A 27,183-nucleotide genomic window follows, 5' to 3' on the forward strand; every position below is an offset into this window, starting at 1 on the left:
TGATCATCGTTTCCATTCATGCCGATTCAAAGAGTACGTTTGCAAGGGCTGTGGAATAATGGGACAGGCGAGCTGCAAAGCCTGTTAAACCTGCAAACCACCATGTTGCAGAGGAGGACAGATCCACGGAGGATCACGGCAAACCAGAGCCTCCGATAGAGGAGGCAGAGGTACATGGGGTGCACACATTCACCACGAATTGTTCCCCGATAATGCTGAATATTGAACTAAATGGACTCCCGGTGTCAATGGAGCTGGACACGGGCACGAGCCACTCCATCATGGGCAAAAAGACTTTCAAAAGGTTGTGGTGCAACAAGGCCTCAAGGCCAGTTCGCTCAAAACTAAGAACTTACACAAAAGAACTGATTCCTGTAATCGGCAGTGCTACCGTAAAGATCTCCTACGATGGAGTGGTGCACAAGCTACCACACTGGGTGGTACCGGGCGATGGTCCCACGCTGCTCGGTAGGAGCTGGTTGGGAAAGATACGCTGGAACTGGGATGACGTCCGAGCGCTATCACCTGCTGACGACACTTCGTGTGCCCAGGTCTTAAACAAATTTCCTTCGCTGTTCGAACCAGGTATCGGAAAATTCCAAGGAGCAAAAGTGCAGATCCACCTAATTCTGGGGACGCGACCCATCCATCACAAGGTGAGAGCAGTACCATACATGATGAGAGAAAGGGTAGAGATTGAGCTAGACCGGCGACAAAGAGAGGGCATCATTTCACCGATCGAGTTCAGCGAGTGGGCTAGTCCTATTGTCCCAGTCCTCAAGGGAGACTGCACTGTCAGAATCTGTGGCGATTACAAAGTAACTATCAATCGTTTCTCTCTGCAGGACCAATACCCACAACCAAAGGCCAATGACCTCTTTGCAACGCTGGTGGGAGGAAAGACGTTCACAAAGCTGGATCTGACTTTAGCCTACATGATGCAGGAACTGGAGGAATCATCGAAGGCCCTCACCTGCATCAACACGCATAAAGGTCTTTTTGTTTATAACAGATGCCCATTTGGAATCTGATCAGCGGCGGCGATATTCCAGAGAAACATGGAAACCTTACTGAAGTCGGTCCCACACACTGTGGTCTTCCAGGATGATATCTTGGTCACAGGTCGGAACATAGTCGAGCACCTGCAGAATCTGGAGGAAGTTCTTAGTCGACTCAACCGCGTGAGGCTCAGGTTAAAAAGCTCGAAGTGCGTTTTCCTGGTGCCTGAAGTGGAGTTCCTGGGAAAGAGGATTGCGGCGGATGACATCAAGCCCACCAACGTGAAGACGGAGGCAATCGAGAACGCACCGAGGCCACAGAATCTGACGGAGCTGGGACTCTTGAACTACTTTGGTAACTTCTTACCAGGTCTCAGCACCCTGTTAGAACCACTACACGTCTTACTATAAAAAGGGGGCGAATGGGTTCGGGGCAAAAGCCAAGAAAATGCCTTTGTAAAAGCAAGAAAATTGTTATTCTCAAACAAATTGCTTGTGTTGTATGATCCATGTAAGCGTTTGGTACTAGCATGTGATGCATCATCATATGCCATCGTGTGTATTGCAACAAGCTAATGATTTCGTGAAACTGCAACTGGTTGCTTATGCATCCAGGAGTCTGTCTAAGGCTGAGAGAGCGTACAGAATGATTGAAAAAGAAGCATTAGTATGTGTTTATAGGGTAAAGAAAATGTATTAATACCTGTTTGGGCTAAAATTCAAATTGGAAACTGACCATAAGCCACTTATATCCCTGTTTTCCGAGAGTAAAGGGATAAATACCAACGCATCGGCCCGCATCCAGAGTTGGGCGCTCATGTTGTCCGCATTTAACTACACCATCCGCCACAGGCCAGGCACAGAAAACTGTGCCGATTTGCTCTCAGTAGGCTGTCATTGCCCACCACGGGGGTGGAAATGGTGCAGCCTGCAGATCCAGCCATGGATATGGAAGCATTTGAGAGTGAGCAATCACCCGTCACTGCCCGGCAGATCAAAACCTGGACAAGCCAGGACCCCTTATTATCTCTAGTCAAAAGCTGTGTGCTTCACGGGAGCTGGTCCAGTGTCCCATTGGAAATGCAGGAAGAGATAAAGCCGTTCCAGTGGCGCAAAGATGAAATGTCTATACAGGCAGACTGCCTTCTGTGGGGCAATTGAGTAGTGGTCCCCAAGAAGGGCAGAGACACCTTCACCAATGACCTCCACAGTATCTGTCGACTATGCAGGCCCGTTCTTGGGTAAAATGTTCCTTGTGGTTGTAGATGTGGATTCAATGTGAGATAATGTCGGCTAGCACGTCCGCTGCCACTACTGAAAGTCTGCGGGCCATGTTTGCCACTCACGGCTTACCCGATGTCCTGGTGAGCGACAACGGGCCATGTTTTACCAGTGCTGAGATCAAAGAATTCATGACCCGTAATGGGATCAAACATGTCACATCTGCCCCATTTAAACCAGCGTCCAATAGTCAGGCAGAGAGAGCAGTGCAAGCCATCAAGCAAGGCTTGAAGAAGGTAACTGAAGGCTCACTGCAGACTCGCCTATCCCGAGTCCTGCTTAGCTACCGCAGGAGACCCCACTCAATCACTGGGATCCCACCTGCTGAACTGCTCATGAAAAGACAAGGCTCTTGTTAGTTCACCTTGATCTACATGAACAGGTAGAGAGCAGGTGACTTCAACAAAGTGTATACCATGATAGCGCAAATGTGTCACGCGTGATTGAAATCAATGATCCTGTATTTGTATTAAATTATGGACAAGGTCCCAAGTGGCTTCCTGGCACTGTCGTGGCCAAAGAGGGGAGCAGGGTGTTTCGGGTCAAACTTTCAAATGGACTCATTCACCGGAAACGCTTGGACCAAATCAGATTCACGGACTATCCTGAGCAACCCACCTTGGACCCCACGGTTGACCCCGAAGCAGAACCCATCATCCACAGCAGCCCTGCAGGGCCCAACACATCAGGCAGCCCAACAAGGCCAGCTGCACAGCAGCCCGGCGAGGGCCCAACAAATGATTTAACAACACCAGCTTTCACACCGAGATGATCAACCAGGGCAAGGGCCCCAGATTGACTCACATTGTAAATAGTTACACTATTGACTTTGCGGGGGAGTATTGTTATATATGTATGTACTCTGTACAGCCACCAGATGGCTCATCTCCTGGTGTCCCAAGGGATCCCATAATCCCTTGGGAGCACAGGTATTTAAGGAGGCTTCACACGTTGGAGAGGCACTCTGGAGACCTGCAATAAAAGACTAACGTCACACTTTACTTTAAGCTCATAGTGTTCGATCTGACTCCTTCTCCATACACAACAGGTTTGATCACCTGTGATAAGTTAGTTAGCCTCAGTCAGAGCAGCAGTAGCAGTATTGTAATTGGCCTCAGTTTGCATGGGTTCAGAAGAAGAGAATCAGCCACAGTTCCCTGACCAATGCATTTGTCAGATGAGGACAAGATCAGGTTCTGCTGCAATGCTCCCAACAGTCGAATAGCCTGTCCACACTCCTTGTCTACACTCATGCCTCGCTACAGAGAATGAACAGCTCTTAGGAAAAATACCAATCGCACTGATAGTATAATTGGAATCATCTGCCAACATAAGCCATTGACTTCAGAAGGGAAACGGAATAAAAGTGGAACAACAAATAGATTTAAAAAATGGGAAGATTCATTGCAAAAGATCACAGTCTGGCAAATCTACTGCTGAAGCCTGCTGTGGCAATCATCATGGTACAATCACAGTAAAGTTTTTTAAGTTTAATTCTTTTTCCTAAAATCGGACCCCACTCTAACGTTTCTGCCTTAAGGTCATGCAAAGAACAATAAATAAAACATCAGGTCATATTTTGACTTTGCAAGATAGTGTAACATGGGTCGGCAGGCAGTTTTATGGGCCCGAAACTGGTGAAAACCAAGTTCCGCCCATGTACTGTCCAAAGGACCACTCAGATCCTGACGGTACTTTGGCAGAAGTTTCATAGAAAAATCTAGGAAAGACCGCCCGGTAGTCTCTGGGCGGTAGGTCCCATTTTTGGTGGCAAATGCAATCCTCGGCAAAGTACCGCCGAGGATTGAGTCGAACCCAGGGAGGGGGGAACTGATGAAATAAAAACATTAAAAAACCCACTACAAATCCTTCAAGGGAACCCCATCCACCTGAATCCCTGCAAAAAAAATTAAGAAAAGAAGTGAACTAACCTTTTTTTGCAGGTGTTCATACTTACCGTTCAGGTAAGACCTGCCTCCATGTGGCTGCTCTTTCCCCTGCTGGAGTGGAGGACTGCCCAGACCAAACTGGCAGCTCGGCAGGTGGGAGGACTCCTGTGGGCGTTTCACGCCGGCAGATGTCAGCGGACAGTACGCAGCGGTCTTCCCTGCCCGCCGGCAGAAGGACTCCATCAAACTCGCTCGGAGGGGAGGCCGCCCAGAAACCAGGGTGACCGCCGAGAAAACTTGGCGGCAGTGGATGGTAAGTCCACCAATTTTGGGCCCCATATCTTTATCGATTTTTATTTATGTTGACGTCAATGAAAGAGAAGTAAAACGGGGTGCAGATTCGCTATCACCCGTTTTACGCTATCAAACAAAGTCAAAATTTACCCCATCCAGTGCAAAAAACAGTTTAAATGGAGACCAACCAGCTCTTGTAGTGGTATCAAAGGAAGGCTATCAATTCATGCTTCTACAATAAAAACCATTCACTGTTAGAACTATTTGTCATCTAGTTGTGGGACCCAACCTGCGAAGTTTCCATTCAGCGACATATATATTTATTTTTCTGACAAGTAGGAGAAAGAGGTAATCATTTTTCAAAAGAATAGAAGGGGAGAGAATTCACAATAAATGTTATTTCCCAAGAGGGAATGTTTAAGACTTATAAGAAGTTTATGAAAATGAAATGCTATTAGGCTCAGCAAACACGTCCCTTGTCAACTAACTTACCCACTTTCTCAACAATATCCCTCACTCCTTTTTTCACAGCAACACGTGTAGTCATCTCCTAAAACTTCTTAAACTGTTTGCTTCAGTGATCTTCTCCAATAACTTATTCCACAGATTTATTGCCCTTTGGGTGAAAAAGTTCTGTATTACTTGCCTTTTTACTATAATTTTTAATTTGTGTCCTCTGGTATTTGAATCCTTCATCGCAGTGAATAATGTAAGGATTGGCTTTGTCAATCCCCTATATACTCTTCAGAATTTCGAATGAATTAGCTTCAAGTCTTCCCTTTTTCAAAAAAACCAAAACCCATCTTCCTTAAAATTTGCTCAAAACTTAGATTCTTGATACTTGGATTCATCTTATTGGGTCACCTCTGTATCCACTCAAGGGCGATAATGATGACCATTTTGCTACAATGACCAGAAATCTGTAGTATCTTACTCAAGATGGATAAGAACCAACCATCTTTTATAAAAGTAGGCTTTGTGATCTTTAACATTAACAGTAGGATTCTCTATAATCAAAGGCATGGAAATGATAATTATTCACCAAGAATAATTACTCAAGTCCTTAAGCTATTAATATCTAATGAGCATCGTGGCCGTGCACAACACCTCCTTGGAATAATTCATGACATTTTAAAGTGATTTAGATAAGACACAATTGGCGAGTGTTATTATCCCACTCACTGAAATGAACTGTTGATGTGTATTACATGGGTGCTGCACATACCATGCTTACATTTCATAACAGGGTTCACTCTGTACAGAATCTCAGTATTCCAATGAAACTAGCTGCAGGGGCGAGAGGGACGGAGGAAAATGTTGCATAGCTTGTTCAGCCCTACCATATTCTGAAACAGGAGTTCAAATCAATTTACTATGAATCTAATCAAATTTATTCTAGTAACACACAAGTTTGATCTCCTGTGGCATTGCTCAGGAGTAGTCGGAGAGGATATGTAAATTTAAATGGGTATGATTTAGATAAGATAATGGATATGGTTAATTGAAGTAGGATGATGATATAACAGATACAGTTTATAAGGATAGGATTACGTAATGTAGCAGATAATGAGTGGGAGGGTTATCAGAAAATTGGTGGAGTAATGCCTGTGATTTTCCATCCATTGACATTGATATATTATAATGGATGTATACTTCAGATTCTGATGCGAATAAATGGAATGTAGAATAAAAATAAATAAATTATGGTAAAAATAGATTATATGTATAAAGACGTACATATAAAAATGAAAATATAATTAATTTGCTTTATAATTTAGATGTAAGTGTAAGTTTATGGTGTCTGAATGTCGTAATCACTGTGGTTTGTTTTGCTAGCCATTTTTTACTTCAATAAAGGCGGCTGATTTAACGTTTTGTTTTGTATCCTATCTCTGCAAAAGTTTTGTGTTACTTCTCATTGGTTCGTTCTTATTGGGCATGTAAATTTGTTTTTCATTTGAGTCTATGTTGCACCTTATTGGATTTTTCTGTATTGCCCCTATTTCATCTGTTTTGTAATGGTTTTGGATTAGTTTGGTATTCTCATCATGTTTTGTGTAATTGATTTCTTTTTTATCACATACTTGGTGAAAAAAATTGCTTTTGATTATTTCTGCTCCCTACATGCATTACAATCTTTTTGTCTGGTGTACGCTATTCACTTATCTCCATTTAGTCCCTACTGAGTTCTCTTTTGACCAGCTGTTATTTCAGATCATTTGAGGTTGGTTTATGAGCCCGTGTATTAGAGCTGGCTTGAAGTGTGGAGGAAGGTTGGTGGGCATAGATTCAGGTGGGTAGTTAGCGCAGGGCAGCAGGGAAGGGGTTGGATGGGCAGTGGACAGGCAGTCAGTGGGTAGGGAACTGAAATAGGCTGGCATGATCTGCAGTTAAGGAGTCGGCAGGCAGCCAGTGCCAGATAAGGTGGGGTGGAGTAGAAACGAGTCCCAAGTACTGTTCTCAGGGAGAAGAGTAGATGAGCAGCCAATGAGGGAGAAGAAAAAGCGAGATCTGGAAAGAGTCAAGTAGGACATCAGAGAGAGAAGGAGTCGGGCAGGGGTCAGCCAAGAGAAAGAGTGGGGCAACTGCCAGGAGGAGGAGAATCCTGGAGACAGGAAGATCATTTGTTAAACAGTGCTGAGATGTTGAAACTTTGAGGGTAGAGACTGCAGTTAGAGGAAGAGAAGACAGTGGCAATGATGGAGAAACTGATGTCCCAGATGTCCAATAGAAATTAAGTCTTGGGGTAAAAGTTGCTAGAGACATTTAGCAGAGAAATAGGGCAATTTAATGGGCAAGGTGAAATATTTGTCGGAAATTATTCATGTTTTTACATATTTGTTATGTTATATGTTAGTAGTATATATGTTAGTAGTTAGTAGTATGTAAATGCTGAGAGGCGGTTTCCCCTGGCTGGAGACTCTAGAATTAAGGGGCATTGTCTCAGGATAAGGGATCGGCCATTTAGGACTGAGATGAGGAGAAATCTCTTCACTCAGATGGTTGTGAATCTTTGGAATTCTCTACCCGAGAGGGCTGTGGATCCTCAGTCGATGAGTATATTCAAGATTGAGAGCAGGCACTAAGGCAATCAAGGGATATGGGGATAGAACGGGAAAATGGAGTTGATGTCGAAGTTCAGCCATGACCTTATTGAATGGCGGTGCAGGTTCGAGGGACCATATCGCCCAGTCATGTTCCTATTTCTTATGTTCTTACATTCACCTCTGTCTAATCGATGAGCTGAAGGACAAAAATGGAAGTCGAAACGAATTTGTAAAGCATTTTGTGTGATATGATTGGTCCAGGCTTTGTTCTTCTGAGTTGTCATAGCTACAGTCATGATTCAGTAAAAGGAATGCCCCAAGATTGTCATAAGTCAAGATGTGTGAAATCAAAATGTGACACAGGATGTGTGACCCTAGGTGGACACATTCTCCAAATTGCACTTTATGGCCCCAAGTTTCTCCTTTTTAGGAGCAACTGGTGTAGAACGGAGTATCTTAGAAATCGGAATTCTCGCCATTTAGTTTGCTCCAGTTCTAGTCAGTTAGAACAGTTTCACTTTGGAACAGAATTTTTTTTTCAAAAAGAGGCGTGTCCGGCCACTTACGCCTGTTTTCAAAGTTTTGTCAGTGAAAACTTACTCCAAACTGACTTAGAATGGAGTAAGTGAAGATTTTTGTACGCTCGAAAAAACCTTGTCTACACTTTAGAAAATCAGGCGTAGGTTACAAATCAGGCATAGGGAATGGGAGGGGGGAGGGGGGTTTAAAGGGAAGTTTACAAACATTAAACACTTCAGTTTTACAAATAAAGAGCCATCATCAATAATAAATGATAAAAACATCAATAAATCAACCAATAAATAAATAATTAAGAAATATTTTTTTTTAAATCAATAAATAAAACATTTTCTACTTACCGACTGCAGCACCGGGAGCCCTCCAACAGCATGCTGGGATCCCCCCCCCCCCCCCAGTGTGTCTCTGTCAGTGTCTCTATCTCTCTGTCTGTCTGTATGTGTCTCTCATTCTCTGTCTGTCAGTGTCTGTGTTTCTGACAGCGAGGGGAGGGGAGGAGGGGGGTAGAGGGAGAGAAGGGGGAGGGATGGGGGAGGGGGGGGAGTAGGGGAAGGGGGGAGGAGGAGGAAAAGGGGGAAGAAAAAGAGGGGGGAAAGGAGATGGGGGGGGAAAGGAGATGGGTGGGGGGGTGAAAGGAGAAAGGGGAGGGAGGCTGAACGGGCCGGGCCCGAGACTTCGGGCAGGGCCCGTCCCCAGCACCAGATTTACAGGTAGGTGGCGTTGGGTCGGGTCGGGGGGAGTGTGGGTCGGGGTCGGGGGGGTGGTGGGAGGGAGGTCGGTTCAGTTCGGATCGGGGGGAGGGAGGGAGAGGGAGGTCAGGTCGGGGGGAGGGAGGTCAGGTCGGGTCCAGTCGGGGGGGGGGGGGCGAAGCAGGAGTCGGGTCGGGTCTAGTCCGGGGGGTCGGTTCGGGTCGGATCCGGGGGCGGGGGGGGAAGCGGGAGTCAGTGTCGGGGTCGGGGTCAGGGTCGGGGTCGGGGTCTGGTCCGGTCCAGGGGCAGGGGGGGAGGTGGGGGGGAAGCGGGAGTCGGGTCGGTGTTGGGTCCGGTCCGGAGGCGGGAAGCGGGAGTCGGGTCGGGAGGAAGCAGGAGCTGGCCGTGGGAGAAGCCTTATTCATGCAGTCCCAGTGAGACCATTCGGCCAGGGCTAGGGGCTGCGTGCTTCAGCCCCTCCCACACAGTTTCGGGCGCCTGGAGCTACTGCACATGTGCACCCACTGTAGCGCGCAAGTGCAGAGGTCCCGGCACTGTTTTCAGCGCAGGGACCTGGCTCCGTCCCCTACAGCTTGTGCTGCGCTGCGCCAAGCTGCAAACAACCTGCAGGGAGCTGGAGAATCTGGAAGTTTTTTTTAGGCGCACTTTGTGACGCGAAAAACGGGCGTCCAGGTCGGGACTGCGCCGTTCTAGGCGCGGCTCGAAACTTGGGCCCTATATATTTAAACTGGTATGGTGCGTCTATCCTAGAAATTTAAATATATAAAATGGGAGTTCGAGGTCGTGCTGTTTTGTAATCATGGTCAATAAGTCAAATTATGTTTGAAAACACAGCATGAAAGGATTTTTACAGGTGTCTTGGGGAACAACTCCCTGCTTTAGTCTGTTTTTCTTTGGCTTTGATTATTATTATTATAAGTTCCTTCACCGATTTTATCTGAATTTTTAGCTCTTATATTTTAAAGCTAAGGATATCAGGCAAGATGCCAGGCAAGATATACCAGGGATCATAGAAACATAGAAACATAGAAAATAGGTGCAGGAGTAGGTCATTCGGCCCTTCGAGCCTGCACCACAATTCAATAAGATCATGGCTGAACATTCACCTCAGTACTCCTTTCCTGTTTTCTCTCCATACCCCTTGATCCCTTTCGCCATAAGGGCCATATCTAACTCCCTCTTGAATATAGCCAATGAACTGGCATCAACGACTCTCTATGGTTGGGAATTCCATAGGTTAACAACTCTCTGAGTGAAGAAGTTTCTCCTCATCTCAGTCCTAAATGGCTTACCCCTTACTCTTAGGACTGTGTCCTCTGGTTCTGGACTTCCCCAACATCAGGAACATTCTTCCTGCATCTAATCTGTCCAGTCCCATCAGAATTTTATATGTTTCTATGAGATCCTCTCTCATCCTTCTAAACTCCAATGTATAAAGGGACAGTTGATCCAGTCTCTCCTCATACGTCAGTCTGGCCATCCCGGGAATCAGTCTGGTGAACCTTCGCTGCACTCCCTCAACAGCAAGAACGTCCTTCCTCAGATTAGAACACCAAAACTGAACACAACATTCCAGGTGAGGCCTCACCAAGGCCCCGTACAACTGCAGTAAGACTCCCTGCTCCTATACTCAAATTCCCTAGCTATGAAGGCCAACATACCATTTGCCTTCTTCACTTCCTGCTGTACCTACATGCCAAATTTCAATGACTGATGTACCATGACACCCAGGTCTCGTTGCACCTCCCCTTTTCCTAATCTGCCGCCATTCAGATAATATTCTGCCTTCGAGTTTTTGCCCCCAAAGTGGATAATCTCACATTTATCACATTATACTGCATCTGCCATGCATTTGCCCACTCACCTAACCTATCCAAGTCACCCTGCAGCTGCTTACTGTCCTCCTCACAGCTCACACCGCCATCCAGCTTAGTGTCATCTGCAAACTTGGAGATATTACACTCAATTCCTTCATCTAAATCATTAATGTATATTGTAAATAGCCGGGGTCCCAGCACTGAGCCCTGCGGCACCCCACTAGTCACTGCCTGCCATTCTGAAAAGGACCCGTTTATCCAGACTCTCTGCTTCCTGTCTGCCAACCAGTTCTCTATCCACTTCAGTACATTACCCCCAATACCATGTGCTTTAATTTTGCACACCAATCTCTTGTGTGGGACCTTGTCAAAAGCCTTTTGAAAGTCCAAATGCACCACATCCACTGGTTCTCCCTTGTCCACTCTACTGGTTACATCCTCAAAAAATTCCAGAAGATTTGTCAAGCATGATTTCCCTTTCATAAATCCATGCTGACTTGGACCGATCCTGTCATTGCTTTCCAAATGCGCTGCTATTTCATCTTTAGTAATTGATTCCAACATTTTCCCCACTACTGATGTCAGGCTAACCGGTCTATAATTCCCCGTTTTCTCTCTCCCTCCTTTTTTAAAAAGTGGTGTTACATTAGCTACCCTCCAGTCCATAGGAACTGATCCAGAGTCAATAGACTGTTGGAAAATGACCACCAATGCATCCACTATTTCTAGGGCCACTTCCTTAAGTACTCTGGGATGCAGACTATCAGGCACTTGGGTTTTATCGGCCCTGAATCCCATCAATTTCCCTAACACAATTTCCCGCCTAATAAGGATTTCCTTCAGTTCCTCCTTCTCACTAGACCTTCAGTCCCCTAGTATTTCCAGAAGGTTATTTGTGTCTTCCTTCGTGGTGGGGGTCGGAGAGGGAGGTTTCTGGTGGGGTGTCTGGGGGAGGGGATGTCTCTGGTGGGGGACTCTGGAGGGGGGAGATTCTCGGGGGGAGGGAGAGGCCTTTGGGGGGGTTCTGGGGGGGGACCCTTGAGGAGGGTCAATCGGGGGGGGACCCTCGGGGGGACTGTGGAGGCAGGTTCTGGATTTGGTAGCGTGGTGGGGGAGGGGGGTGGTGTCCTGAGACTTGGCAGCATGGGAGAGCAGGTTGTGAAGTTTAACAACATTGAAGGGTACCTTGAGTTTGCAGCATTGCAATGGGTGTTGTATTTAACAGCATGAAAGGGAAATCCTATGATTCAGTAATACTGAGATGGTGCCAAGAAAGTGTCCTAGAGCTTGCTGCCACTTTTGAATTTTTTCTACCCGAGTTTTTTTCTCCTCTCCTTTTTTTGTCCACAGTTCTTTTCTTGTCTGGCTTCATTATTACGTAATTTTTATGTTTTCTGAACTGAGAGTTTTTCTTAATTCTATTTGCTGGCACTTTCTGCCTACTGGAGCTTTTATTTTTCCTCTCTACTTTCATGCTATTTACCTTAAACAGTTATTTTTTTTCTTCTGTTAGATATTGAGCTGCCCCATGATGGGGATGGAGCAGGGGTTGCCTGAAATGGGAAAGCTGCTGGAAAAGGAATGCAGACCACTAGAAGACTCGTAGCCTTGGGTATGTGTTGAGAATGGGACAAAAAAATAATTTCAGTATTTTTGAAATCTTAAAAATGACTTTGTGCCAATCGTCAGACACTTGGGCCAGCAGGACCAGTGGAGAATGCAGATTTGCTTGCAACCGGAGCACCAGAAATTGAAACCAAAAGGGATAAAAGAGGTCCGTAAATATAGAGACCATCACACCTGTGTGTGTGGACCTCTGGATCAGTAACCATGCATGTTTGGTGGTGCACTGATTAAAGGCAAAACCAAAGGCTATAATCCGCAATGATATGAGTCACAAATGAATTCCTTTGCTCCACGTCAATTTAATGTGACTAATTTTTCACATCGTCTGTTGAATAGGATTACAGCAATAATGACAGCATTTGTTCAGCTCAAAAAAAAGTCCAATATGATGTTCGCCCGCTTTTGAAGACTGCACAGAGGACATATGGAAGCATAGAATAAATTCCAGTAGCTTAAAAAATTATTATCGGAGAGTATTTGCTATTCATTCTCTCAGGCACATTGCTGAAGGCTTATAGGAACATAGGAACAGGAGTAGGCCATTCAGTCCCTCGAGCCTGTTGCACCATTCAATGAGATCATGGTTGATCTGTGATCTAACTCCATATACCTGCCTTTGGCCCATATCGCTTAGCTTGCTCTCAAGGTTAAGATAGACATTCTCAAAGGTATTGGGCTGGAATTCCCCATGAGAGTGATCTGAGATAAGCTAGAGTAAGAAGACCAGAAGAGTCCAAGAAATGTATCAGTTCCCATTCATTTGAATATATCTCAAGCTATGGATGCTGACATATCCTGGTGTTCTTATTTAGGATTTTTACTTCAATGAGGAAATAATGCTAAGATCTGCCTTTTCCACAGGTCCAGATCCACAACATTCAAACTGGACAAACGAGAGAGTAAGCACTTTAAGCACAAATAGAAATGGTGTTATCTGGGCTTTGTTGGCCAAATTGACAGGACTCATGGTCTATGGGCTGTGGTTTAGACACTCCATAGCAAGGTGAAGAGTAAAGCTCTCTCCACTCTATTCAGCAATGTGCCTTAACCCCAACTTCAAAAGACTATCCATCACTGCTGCAATGTGACACTTTTATTTCCTGCTACAGCCATCTTTATAATGCTTATATGTGCAAAATTATAGATAGATTTGTTCCTTAAAGCCAACCATAATCATGAGATCACAAGGCAATTACAGATCAGGAAAGCCATTTTAACCTAGTTTGCTTCACCCACCCAGAGGTCCTAAATGCCCAACTCTTATTTCTTAAACTATTTCAGTGTTTTCAACTCCACTACTCTTCCTGGGAGTCTGTTCCATGTATTGATCACTCTTTGTGTGAAGAAGAATTCCTTAATATCAATCTTAAATTTACCTTTCTGGTTTGAACCTGTGTCTCCATTCGATGAACTACCCTACTTACCTCTGGAAGATCTCCTCTTAGATGCTTCCTTTCTACAATGATAAGTCCAATTTTCTACAGTCTTTCTTCATAGCTCGACCTTTGACATTATGGATCAGACTCGTGGCTCATCTCTGCACTAATTCTACTGCTTTATTCTCTGGATGCACCATGCAAATGTGTGGTCTGACCAGAACACTATACAGCTTGGTCACATTTTGTTTGACATATATCCTTCTATTTTAACTGTGTAGCTCAGCATTTCATTGACTTTGTTGGATGCGGTTCCATATTGATCAGATATGTTGAGAATCACACAGAGGGCCCACAGGGCCTTGGTTTAACATTTCATCTGAAAGACAGCACCTCTGACAGTACAGCACTGCACTGGAATATCATCTGAGATTTTGTAATCAAGTCTCTTTCATGAGACTTGAACTCACCACCTTCTGATTCGGATGCAAGAGTGCTACCACTGAGCCACAGCTGACACCAGGTGGCTAGAAAGAGGAACACAAGTAGTTCTGCAGCATGTGCTGACTAGGTACACAGGCATTTTATGGACATAGGGACTTGTTAAGGTGAGACCTATTTTGTGTGAAGCTCATGAAAGCCCCTTTAAAATATATCCAAACAGAAGTGTTAAGGCAATGCCATGCAGCAAAAGTACTTTGTCAAAAAGTGTATTTTCATTTTGAAACAAAGCTTTGGCAAGGACTAGTTAAACACCTAATGATTGTTAGATCCAAGCTTTAGGTTCATCCATTCTCTACAGCGCTGAAGGGAATCACTGATGCCATTATAATAATGAAAACCACAAAAGGTCATTTCTTTTAAAAACATATTTGGAACTAGACTGTTGTCTGTAATCTCTATGAAACAAAAAAAATAAAAAATAAAATGTTTAATCCTTTTTAAATAATAAATGAAGTCAGGCTGTTCATGGTGTAGCTCTCAATACTGTGAGCCCATCCACTGTGGGCTCAATACAAGTTCAGAGGTTGACATAAACAGCGTATTAATCTTATGGAAACAACCTGACCTTTGACATGCAGGAAGTAAAGCACACTGGTGTTGGTATCTAGTAGCAGCGTCTGGCCATTCCCCACTGTAACATTGTCTCCATCTTGTGGTGGATATCCCATAAGCCAGCTGGAATTCTGAGACCAGTGCCCGCAAAAGCGAACAGAGAAATTACTCTAAAAAGGAACAAAAAGTCGGAAATTAGTGTGTGCAGTTTACTCCATCCTACCATTGCCTGCTTACAAGTAGGTAATTACAAATGAACCAAAGGCTCAATTTTCCCATAGCCTTTGACCCTTGGCAAAGGTAATTTAGTAATTTCTACATCAAAGTACAGGGGCACAATGTATTACTTTATTCAGAGAATAAACTACTCTCACTAATTTCTGAAATTGTACTTTATAATTATATCATTAGAAAGTTACCAAAATCAGTATTGCAGCTGCTATGTTTAATTTCACTATTTTGAAATCTCAGTACACAGTTAATTGAGTAATAAGGAAAAAGTGCAAGTATCCCCATGAGGAGCTGAAAGTTCTTATTTCTGATGTCACTGGCATCCAAGACCACCTATTTGGGAGTCAGAGAGAGTGTAAAAGAGTGCAAAAGAATGTGAGATAGAGTGTGAGACAAAGAGAAACAAATCTGTCAAATAATAAGCCTGGTCATTCATCCAAGGAAATCGATAATAACCATCAGTCAAAAGTTAAGGTGGCCTGAAGTAGTAGAAGAATGATACAACAGGCCATATTAGCATGGCCTGAATGAGGACCACCTGCCCAAGGAGACGAGCGACAACAAGAGGCTCTTTATCCTCTGCAGCATTTATTAAAGGGATTATTTTATATCTGACATTGCAGTTAACTTGCTTATTCACTGGTATAAAAGCAGGTTCCCATTCTAGTTCATAAATCACAGAATGATACAGCACAGAAGGAGGCCATTCGGCCCATCGTGCCTGTGCCAGCTCTTTAAAAGAACTGTGTAATTAGTTCCACTCATAAGAACATAAGAAATAGGAGCAGGAGTAGGCCATACGGCTCTTCTAGCCTGCTCCGTCATTTAATACGATCATGGCTGATCCGATCATGGACTCAGGTCCACTTCCCTGCCCGCTCCCCATAACCCCTTATTCCCTTATTGGTTAAGAAACTGTCTATCTCTGCCTTAAATTTATTCAATGACCCAGCTTCCACAGCTCTCTGAGACAGATTTACAACCCTCAAAAAAGAAATTTCTCCTCATCTCAGTTTTAAATGGGCGGCCCCTTATTCTAAGATTATACCCTCTAGTTCTAGTCTCCGCCATCAGTGGAAACAGCCTCTCTGCATCAACCTTGTCAAGCCCCCTCATAATCTTATATGTTTCGATAAGATCACCTCTCATTCTTCTGAATTCCAATGAGTAGAGGCCCAACCTACTCAACCTTTCCTCATAAGTCAACCCCCTCATCTCCGGAATCAATCTAGTGAACCTTCTCTGAACTGCCACCAAAGCAAGTATATCCTTTCTTAAACAAAAGCAAAATACTGCGAATGCTGGAAACTGGAATAAAAACAGAAAATGCTGGAAATCTCAGCAGGTCAGGCAGCATCTGTGGAGAGGAAGGAGAGTTAACGTTTTAGGTCGATGACCCTTCGTCAGAACTGGAGAGTGTTCGAAAAGAACAGATTCTTAACAAGCACTGAAAGCAGGAGGGGAAGAAAGAACAAAAGGGAAGGTCTGTGATATGTTGGAAGACAAGAGAGATTAGAGAGATAAAAGGGATGATGGACCAAATTCAAATGCTAATGCCAGAAGTTATAAAAACAGTAGTCGAGATAGGGTGTGAATGGTGGGATTATGACCAACTGCCATCGGAGCCAAGGAGAAAAAAAGAAAGTAACCGGCTCTGAGAGGGGGGCGGTGGGGTAGGGAAAAGGAGCCAAAGATTGGCAGCGGTTAAACACTAACATTTTTGAACTCGATGTTGAGACCAAAAGGCTGTAAAGTGCCTAAACGAAAGATGAAATGGTGTTCCTCGAGCTTGCGTTGAGCTTCATTGGAACAGTGTAGGAGACTGAGGGCGGAGGGGACAGAGTGGGAATGGAGTGGAGAATTAAAGTGACAAGCGACTGGAAGCTCAAGGTCACACTTGCGGACTGAACGGAGGTGCAAAGTAGTCACCCAATCTACGCTTGGTCTCCCCAATGTAGAGGAGATCACATCGTGAGCAGCGAATATAATATACGAAATTAAAAGAAGTATAAGTAAATCGCTGTTTCACCTGGAAGGAATATTTGGGGTCCTGGATAGTGGGAAGGGAAGAGGTAAAATGGCACATGTTGCATCTCCTGCACTTGCACAGAATGGTGCCGTGGGAAGGGGAGGGGGTGCTGAGGATGACTACGGAATGGATCAGGGTGTCGCGGAGGGAGCAGTCCTTTTGAATGCTGAGAGGGGAGGGGAGAGGAAGATGTGATTGGTGGTAGGATCATGCTGGAGGTGGCAGAAATGACGGAGTAGATCCGTTGAATGTAGAGGCTGGTGGGGTGAAAGTTGAGCACAAGGGGATCCCTGTCATGGTTCTGAGAGGGAGGGAAAGGAGCGAGAGCAGAGGTGCGGGAAATAGAACAGACATGGCCGACAGGCATGTTAACCACGGCGGAGGGGAATTCTCTGTTGAAGAAAAAGGAAGACATGTCAGAGGCACTAGTGTGAAAGGTGGCATCGTCAGAGCAGATGCGACGGAATGGAGAAACTGGGAGAATGGAATGGAGTCCTTACAGGATGCGGAGTGGGAGGAAGTGTAGTCCAGGTAGCTGTAGGAGTCAGTGGGTTTATAGTGGATACTGGTCGAAAGCCTATCCCCAGAGATGGAGAAGTTGAGGAAGGGAAGGGAAGAGTCGGAGATGGACCAAGTAAAGGTGAGGGAAGGGTGGAAACTGGATGCAAAGTGAATGAAATTTTCAAGTTCAGGGCGCGAGCAGGAAACAGCACCGATACAGTCATCAATGTACCAAAAAAAGAGGTGAGGGAGGGGACCCGAGTAGGATTGGAACAAAGAATGTTCCACGTATCCCACGAAAAGGCAGGCATAGCTAGGACCCATGCGGGTTCTCATAGCAACACCTTTATTTGGAGGAAGTGAGTTGAGTTGAAGGAGAAGTTGTTCAATGTGAGAACAAGTTCAGCCAGGCAGAGGAGGGTGATGGTGGATGGGGACTGATTGGGCCTCTGCTCGAGGAAGAAGCGGAGCATCCTCAGGCCATCCTGCTGGGGGATGGAGGTGTAGAGGGATTGGACGTCCATAGTGAAAAGGAGATGGTTGGGGCCGGGAAACTGGAAACTGTTAAAGTGGCGGAGGGCATCGGAGGAGTCATGGATGTAGGTGGGAAGAGAGTGGACAAGGGGAGAAAAAAATAGAGTCAAGATCGGAAGAAATACGTTCTGTGGACCTCTCTATCCTCGGTCTCCTACACTGTTCCAACGAAGCTCAAGGTATAGCACCTCCTCTTTCGTTTAGGCACTTTATGGCCTTCTGGACTCAACATCGAGTTCAACAATTTCAGTGTGTAACCGCTGCTAATCTTTCGCCATACAGCCCCTCGAGCCTGCTCCGTCATTTAATACGATCATGGCTGATCCGATCATGGATTCAGGTCACTTCCCTGCCCGTTCCCCGTAACCCCTTATTGGTTAAGAAACTGTCTATCTCTGTCTGAAATTTATTCAATGACCCAGCTTCCACAGCTCTCTGAGCCAGCGAATTCCACAGATTTACAACCCTCTGAGAGAAGAAATTCCTCCTCATCTCAGTTTTAAATGGCCGGCCCCTTATTCTAAGATTTTGTGCCAACAGCTCATCTACTTTGTTCTGAATGCTGCGTGCATTCAGATAAATAGCTTTTAAATGTATTTTCTAATCATTTTCTCCTGCTATGGCCGCTGCTCTTTCCCTATAACCCAGCATTTTTTTCCTTTTCAAGTATTTATCCAATTCCATTTTGAAAGTTATTATTGAATCTGTTTCCACCACTTTTTCAGGCCGTGCATTCCAGATTATAACAACTTGCTATGCAAATATTGTTTTCCTCATGCCACCTCTGTTTCTTTTGCCAATTTCCTTAAATCTGGGCTCTCTGCTTGCTGACCCTTTTGTCACTGGAAACAGATTTTCCTTATTTACTCTTATCAATGCCCCTCAAAATTTTGAACACTTTTATCAAATCTCCCCTTAACCTTCTCTGTTTTAAGGATAATAACCCCAGTTTATCTAGTCTCCCCATGTAACTGAAGTCTTTCATCCCTGGTACCATTCTAGTAAATCACCTCTGCACCCTACCTAAGGCCCTGACATCCTTGTGTGGTGCCCAGAATTGGCTACAATACTGAACCTAACTAGTGTTTTATAAAGGTTTGGCATTAACTTTCTTGCTGTATTCTGAGCCAAGGAACAATATGCCTTTTTAACAGCCTTCTCAACTTGATCTTCCACCTTCAAAGACTTGTGTACATATACTCTCTGTTCCTGCAACCCCTTTAAACTGGTACCGTTTAGTTTATATTGCCTTTCCTTATTTTTCCTACCAAAATAAATCACTTCACACTTCTCTGTGTTAAATTTAATCTGCCCATTTCACCAATCTATATCCTCATGAAGTCTGTTACGATTCTCCTCACTATTTACTACATTTCCGAGTTTCGTGTCATCTGCAGACTTTGAAATTATTTCCTGTATATTCAAGTCCAGGTCATGAATGTATATCAAAAAGAGCAGTGGTCCCATCACCGATCCCTTGGGGATACCACTGTATACTTCCCTCCGGACTGAAAAACAACCGTTCTTTTCTACTTCTTTGCTTTCTGTCTCTTAGCCAGTTTCATATCCACGCTACCACTGCCCCTTGAGTTCCACGGGCTTCAATTTTGCTAACGTCTATTATGTGGTACTTTATCAAATGCGTTTTGAAAGTCCATATGCACAAGATTAACCGCACTACCCTCATCAACCCTCTCCGTTGCTTCATTAAAGAACTCGATCAAGTTAGTCAAACACAATTTGCCTTTAACAAATCCATGCTGACTTTCACTTATTAATCCATATTTTTCCAAATGCCAATTAATTTTGTCCCAGGTCAATGTCTCTAAAAGTTTCCCTGCCACCGATGTTAGGCTGATTGGCCTGTGGTTGCCGGGTTTATCCTTCCCCCCATTTTTGAACATGGGTGTAACATTTGCAATCCTCCAGTACGCTGGCACCACTCCCATATCTAAAGGAGAATTGGAAGATTGTGACCAGAGCCTCTGCAATTTCCACCCTTACTTCCCTCAGCAACCGAGGATGAATCCCATTCGAACCGGGTGACTTTTCTACTTTGAGCACTGCCAACATTTTAAATACCTCCTCTTTATCTATTTTTATCCTAAGCAATTTCTCTACTATCTCCTCCTTTACTGTGACATTGGCAGCATCCTCTTCTTTAGTGAAGACAGATGCAAAGAACTAATTTAGTAACTCAGGCATGCCCTCTGCCTCCATAAGATCTCTTTTTTTGGTCCCTAATTGGCCCCACCATTCCTTTGACTACTCTTTTACTATTTATATCTTTATAAAAGACTTTTGGGTTTCCTTTTATGTTACCCGCTAATCTAATCTCATACACTCTCTTGCCCCTCTTATTTCTTTTTCATTTCTCCCCTGTACTTTTTGTATTCAGCTTGGTACTCAACAGAATTATGAACTCGACATTTATCATAAGCTTCTTTTTTCTGTTTCATTTTAATCGCTGTACCTTGAGTCTGACAGCTGAAAGAGTTTGGTTTCAGCCTTTCTGAAAGACTAAAATTTGTCAAAAGTTTTGTTTGCTCTGCTAAGCACTTTTCAAGGAACTAGATGTCATACCTCTGCAACCTGATGAGATGAGCAGTTACCCAAGGTACTCAATAGATACTAAATGCTAAATATCTCCCAAATTGGTTATTTGAAAAGTATAGATATTAAAGTCCAAATCTGGTGTGATACTGAATTTGCACAAGATACTGATATGACCACAGTTGGAGTATTAGGGCTGATTCTACCCTCCCACACAACTGGAAGAGAGTGGCACTTATAGAGAGTGCACCACGGCAAATCACGGGTGCAGAGCCCATGATTTTTCATCCATTCATTTTAGCTGCTGAAAGCCATGGGCTGAGTGCCTGCGATTTCCCACAATGCATCTTGTCAAAGTTTTGGATGATAAACAGTGAAAGATTATTTCTCTCCACAGATGTTGCTAGACCCGTTGAGGTATCCAACATTTTCTCCTTTTATTCCAGATTCCAGCATCCGCAGTATTTTGCTTCAAGGTTATTTCTGCTTTTTGGACAATCAGTAACAATGGGGCATAGACTGAGGATCAGAACTAGAGAATGAAGAGAGAAGTTAGAAGAATTTCACTAGAGAATTTAATTTGTTTTTACCACAACTGGCTACTGACGCAAAAACTAAAGCATCATTTAAAATGGAATTAAATAGGTATTTGGAAAGGAAGATTATAAAAAGATACAGGGAAAGAGCAAGTTTATAAAATTAGAGTTTGTAACTCCAGTTGAAGAGCTAGCCTTGGCACAGGCTCAATGGAAAAAGTAGTCTCTTGATCTTTATGAATCTAATTTTACAAGTAGTTTGACTATATTGGGTGCAGCGATGCAATATCTTTATCTGTCTATGAATCCTAAGTGGGATGATGATTTAGGTTTACCCAGCCTTTATAAATTATATTGTTCTACATTGAAGAATACAGTCACAGTAACCACCAAATAAATTCATGCCTAATAATGCTGTAGAGTAAGTGAATAATTCAGTTAAATTAAACATACAGTCACTGTTACTTTTAGAAAGAAAGAATATGTATTCATATAGCACCTTTTCACATCTCTCAGGAAAATTCCGAAGTAGCTTACATAATATTAAATACAAGTTGAACCTCCCTTATCTGGAACCCTCAGGATCTGGCCTGTTCCGGATAAGGGATTTTTCTGGACGAGAGGTGGTCATATTAAATTGGATGGTACAGGTACTGAGCAAGGGGACATCGGGGCTGGCTGGCTTGGGGCTGGGATTGCGGCAGAGAGATCATGGGGTGGGGCAGTGGATCACGGGGTCAGGCCAGCGATTGTGGGAGTCGGCAATGAAGTGTAGTCACTCAACAGGTAAATGGAGCAACCATTTTGCACACAGCAGGGTCTCACAAGGAGCTGTTTTGTTCATTTGTTTTTGCTAGCTGAGTTGGTTGAGAATTCCTGATTCCTAGCTTTTCTTCCCCACTGCTTCCCTCGACCCCAACACTGCCTCTGTGCTGTCAGATCTGAGTCATGGATGAGTAAATTGTCTTCTTACTGAACGTCAGAAAGACCAAATACATTGTTTTTAACCTTTCCCATAAACTTGGTTCGGTTGCCATTAGCTCCATTCCCCTCCACAAAATAGCGCTTCTCCAACCCTAATTTACACCCACTGCTGCTGAAAGCCCTAGCTACATTTTTGTCACCTCTAGACTCAACTTCTCTAATATCCTCCTTGCTAAATGCCCATCCTCCTCCCTCCATAAACTCCAACTTGTTCAAAGCTCAGTTGTCCACATCATGTTCTGCACTAATCCTGCTAGCCTAGCACTCACATCCTTCCTTTAACAAGGATATTGAATTTAATCTCCTCCTGCTCCAACCTTATCTCTGCAACCTCCTCCAATCTTACCTAGCTCTTACACCCTTCAGTCCTTTGAGTCTGTTCTTTTGCACATCCTGCCCTTGTTTTGACCCATCATTGATTGAAGAGTCAGTCTTCAACAACCTCAGTTCTACTGCCTGTATACTTTAAAAACTTCTTAAAGCCCATCTTTTTGACCAAGCTTCCAGTTAGCTATCCTAAATCTCCTAAATTGGCTCATTGCTCATTTCTTTATTCGTTTTATCTTTACTTTCTCTTTCTCTCTTTACCCTTCCCCTACTCAACCCCAACCAAGTAAAGTGCCTTCAGATATTTTCTATATTAAAGTTGCCATATAAATCCCATTGTTTTTTATTGCTGAGAGAAGAATTGTCACCAAGAAACCAAGTGTACTTCCATGGAATCCTTTAAACATGACTAACCTACCAGATTAAGTTTTGGTTTATCATCTCATTCAAAGGATAGCACCTCTTGCCAACACTCCATCAGTACTGTACTAAAGTGTCCCCCTAGATAATGTGCTTAGATACTGCTGTGGGGCTTACTGGCACATCCTTCTGACGCAGAGTCAGGAGTGCGAGCAACTGACCCCAGCTGATTCTTTTCTATATACTTTGACCAAAGGAAAATGTCAGTTTGGTTTGCATGACACTGACTATGAACACAGTATTCTAAAGGAGATGCTGACAACTTTGGCCGGGGCACAAAGTGCGCAGTAGTGAATTGGCCTGCCGTTATACAACCCAACCAATTTTCCTTTGCTGATATCACTCAGAAACAACATGCATCATATTATCATACCATGTGTTAAATCACGAACAGCAAAGAATGCAAAAAAAATTACATTATGGGCAAATATTTCGATGTTCATTTGCTAATATGAAAAATCCAAAGGAAAAGAATAATTACATTTACTGAAATATTTTTATGTAGGTGTTTTATTTGTGGTTATTGAAATGACTTTCCATTAACACTAAGTATTATTAGCTTGGTTCACTCTCCTCTGAGTCAGAAGGTTGTGGCTTCAATTTCCAGTCCAGGACTGAGTATACAATGTAGGATGGCACTTCTGCATAGTATTAAGGGAATGCTGCACTGTCACAGTATTAACAGAAGTTGTATCTTCCTGTTCAAGGGGACATTAAAAACTGTAATGGTTCTATATTCTTGAAGAATGATATCAAATTAATTCAAGAGTCAATTTTCATTCAAAGTAATCTTGTGAATTCTTAAATTGTTAAATAAAGAGGAACAATACTGGAACTTTAAGGAATAAATGATTAAATCAGAGACTATAAAGTTGATATAAAGTGTGACAGTTTTTAGTGCAGTCAAATGTAGTAGAATGAAAGGGAGGTTCCATTATGCATTTTGTTCTCAATGTTCAGTACACAATGCACCAGAAGGCATGCTAAATGTACATTACAATATTGAATAATAGCAACTATGGATAATAATATGAATGGGAAAACTTGGCACAAATGATGGAAGATATAACTTGAAAAGTAGCGATTAGCACCAGTGGTGGGTAAATTGTTATTCAGGTAGATTGGCACCAGTGGGGAATGGATGAGCAGACAGATGAAGGGTCATCGGCCGGAAATATTAACTCTGCTTCTCTCCACAGATGCTGCCTGACCCGCTGAGATTTCCAGCATTTTCTGTTTTTATTTCAAATTCCAGCATCCGCGGTATTTTGCTTTTGTATAGATTAATAGATGGCTAGCAATTAGTTACAAGGACGTTATTGAATCTCAGAGTTCTGAAGAAGTCAAACTGCAAGGATAAAACTCAAGTAATTTATAATGTCATCCCAATTGTAATTGATGTCATGTACCTGATGGTCATTTAAAAAAATTATGTCCCATTTATTATTTCTAGCTGGTTAGAGGTGATTGTGTTTGAGTTACTGCTTTTCACTGTTTTCAGTTAGGACGAAAAGTTGTTCGAAATGATGTAGGTAAAAAAATGAGAGATAAGAAAGGGGTTGGACCATAGCATTACATGATCTCTGATATCAAATATCAGGGATAGTTAAGTAACAGAGCTCAGGAAAAGCTTAGTATATGGAACATATTATAGACGACCTCCTAGATTCTAACATATATAAGTATATTATTTACAAATTACTATACTGGAAACTAACTGCAAAATAACGTGATATCCTGGCACCTGTCATGTCTCAACTTATCTTCCTCGCTCCTTCATATCCTATTACAGAACTCACAACATCAAATCCCACCTGCCTATGTGATACTGCCCTTTCACTACTAAATTGATCATTTTCATTCATAGTTTATGTGACTGTGTATGAAACTGACTGAAGTTCAAAAGACTATGGACTAGACTTTCCACTTTTGTGCAAATCAGCCAAAAATGGCCATTATTTCCAGCATGGGCGGTAAATATGGGTTTTCAGATCACTGGATTATCGCCCATTGTCAAAACCCTTACTTTGCATTTTTTTAAATGAGCGTTACCGCGAGAGATCTGAAGTGGGCGCTGTTCTTAGCAACGGCATGGCAACACTAGTTTCCCGCATTTCAGGAGGTCAGGGGTCATCATTACATGCGCATAAGAGGAGACAGAGAGAGAGAGAGCAGAGAGGGAGTGAAGGCGTGTGTGGGTGTGGTGTGGGTGCTTATTTGGCTGTTTCGGGAGATAGGAGGGAGAATTTCGACCTTAATACAGAATTGAGAGCAAAAATTTAGCTGTTACCAGCAAGATATTTTCGCTAATTTAGTGTCTACAATGGAGGGAATGGAGGAGGCGACACAGCACGCTGTGGAGACTGATGCTGGCAAGAGCACTGAGCTGGGAGAGAAACAATTGTGAGGACAAAAGAGAGCGAGAAAATTCTCGGATGAGGCAAATGCCTTCCTCATGCAAGAGATCGAGTCACGCTGGGGCCAAATGACACAGGGAAGCTGTTGTGTATGCAATAACTGTTAGACTCCAAGTACTGTTTAACTCCAAGAGGTATGACCTTGGCTCTGCTTTATTAAGGCCCAAAAGTACAGACATGACAATAGCCCCTCTGAGATATTAACAGTCTTTTACAAATTGAGATGGTCCGGTGTTTTACACTCCCGGGTTGACCATCTCAGTTCAACTCCAGCCTTGGGTGAGTGTTCAGAGTCTGTTGTGACTGGTGGCTGGGTGGCTGACCTGGTGGGAGTGGCAATGGCCATGTCAGGGATTGAAAGTCCATTTTCATTGAACATGTCAGTGATTGAAAGTCCCAATTCATTGATGACCACTGAGTCCTCTGATGACTGGGGGTAGGTTGGTTGGTCGTTCATTGCCTCTTCCTCCGACTGTTCCAGTTCGTCTGTATGCTGCAGCTTTGTCTGATCCATATGTTTCCTGCATGTTTACCCATTTTTGAGCTTGACAATAAATACTCTGTTGCCCTCCTTGGCCATGACAGTACCAGCGATCCACTTGGGACCCTGACCATAATTCAGAACATAGACAGGATCATTTACAGAAATATCACGTGACACAGCTGCGAGATCGTAATACCCTTGCCTTTGTTTTCTATATTCAACATGATTATTCAAGTCAGGGTGTACAAGAGATAGCTTGGTCTTAAAACCTCTCTTCATCATTAGTTCAGCAGGCGAGACCCCGGTAAGCGTGTGTGGTGTCCTGTAACTAAGCAGTATGCATGACAGGCGGGTCTGCAGTGACCCTTGGGTTACTCACTTTATACTCTGCTTTATGATTTGGACAGCACGTTTTCTTGCCCATTGGATGCAGGTTTGAACGGTGCTGACCTTACATGTTTGATACCACTGAGTTTCATGAACTCTTGAAACTCCTGACTGGTGAAGCATGATCCATTGGTCGCTAAGCAGATGATATGTCGCGAACATGACACTGAGATTCTCAATGATAACTGTGGATGTGCTGGATGACATAATTATACACTCTATCCACTTTGAATATGCATCCACCACAATTAAAAACATCTTCCCCAGGAAGGGACCTGAAAAGTCTATGTGGATCCTGGACCATGGTTTGGATGGAAATGACCACAGACTCAGTGACGATTCCACTGGTGCTTTGCTGAGCTGCATGCAAGTGTTGCACTGATGCACACATGATTCCAGCTCAGAGTCAATTCCCGACCATCATACATGAGACTTGGCAATGGCTTTCATCATAACAATGACGGGATGTGTGCTATGTAGCTCACGTACAAATTTCTCTCTCCCTTTCTTGGGCATAACAACATGATTGCCCCACAGTGTACAATACGACTGAATAGGCAGTTCGTCTTTGCGACGAATGTAAGGTTTGGTCTCCTCACACATTTGCTTGGGTATGGCAGACCAATCACCTTTGAGAATGCAACTCATCACCACCGATAAAATCGGGTCCTGGCTGGTCCAGGTCTTAATTTGTTGAGCCGTGACAGAGGTTCTTTCATTCTCAAAAACATCTATAACTAACAATAGGTCCGCCGGTTGTGGCGTTTCCACCTCCGGTGTGGGCAACGGCAGATGGCTCAAAGAATCGGCACAATTCTCGGTGCCAGGTCTATGGCGAATGACATAATCATAAGCGGATAATGTCAGCGCCCATCTCTGGATGCGGGATGAAGATTGGTATTGATACCTTTGTTTCACAGCAGTGTGGCGGCATACCACTCCAGGGAGCAGCACGTGCTGGAGCAGGAGAGCAACGGCAATGAAGAGTGATGTCATCAAGATCCAGGTCAGTGATTGGAACGTGGGCAGGTACTGCAGGAGTGGCGAAGTTGGGGCGAAGGACCGGCGAGAGGCACGAGTTCGGAGCCCAGAAGAGGCGAGGACCCAGGGGCAGCATGGGCCAGCCCACACTGCGATATGTGTGCACAC

At 43.7% G+C, this 27,183-nt stretch overlaps 1 protein-coding gene across 1 annotated transcript in view; it reads right to left on the reverse strand.

Moving 5' to 3' along the window:
- LOC139266646 (fibrocystin-like) overlaps window positions 1-27,183 on the reverse strand; it is a 630,313-nt gene that overhangs the window by 417,902 nt on the left and 185,228 nt on the right. Inside the window, 1 exon segment of the mRNA XM_070884234.1 lies at window positions 14,645-14,801. Coding sequence (XP_070740335.1) covers window positions 14,645-14,801 — 157 coding nt within the window.

The sequence above is a fragment of the Pristiophorus japonicus genome, chromosome 7 (genome assembly GCF_044704955.1).
Source record: "Pristiophorus japonicus isolate sPriJap1 chromosome 7, sPriJap1.hap1, whole genome shotgun sequence".
NCBI classification, from domain to species: Eukaryota; Metazoa; Chordata; class Chondrichthyes; family Pristiophoridae; genus Pristiophorus; species Pristiophorus japonicus.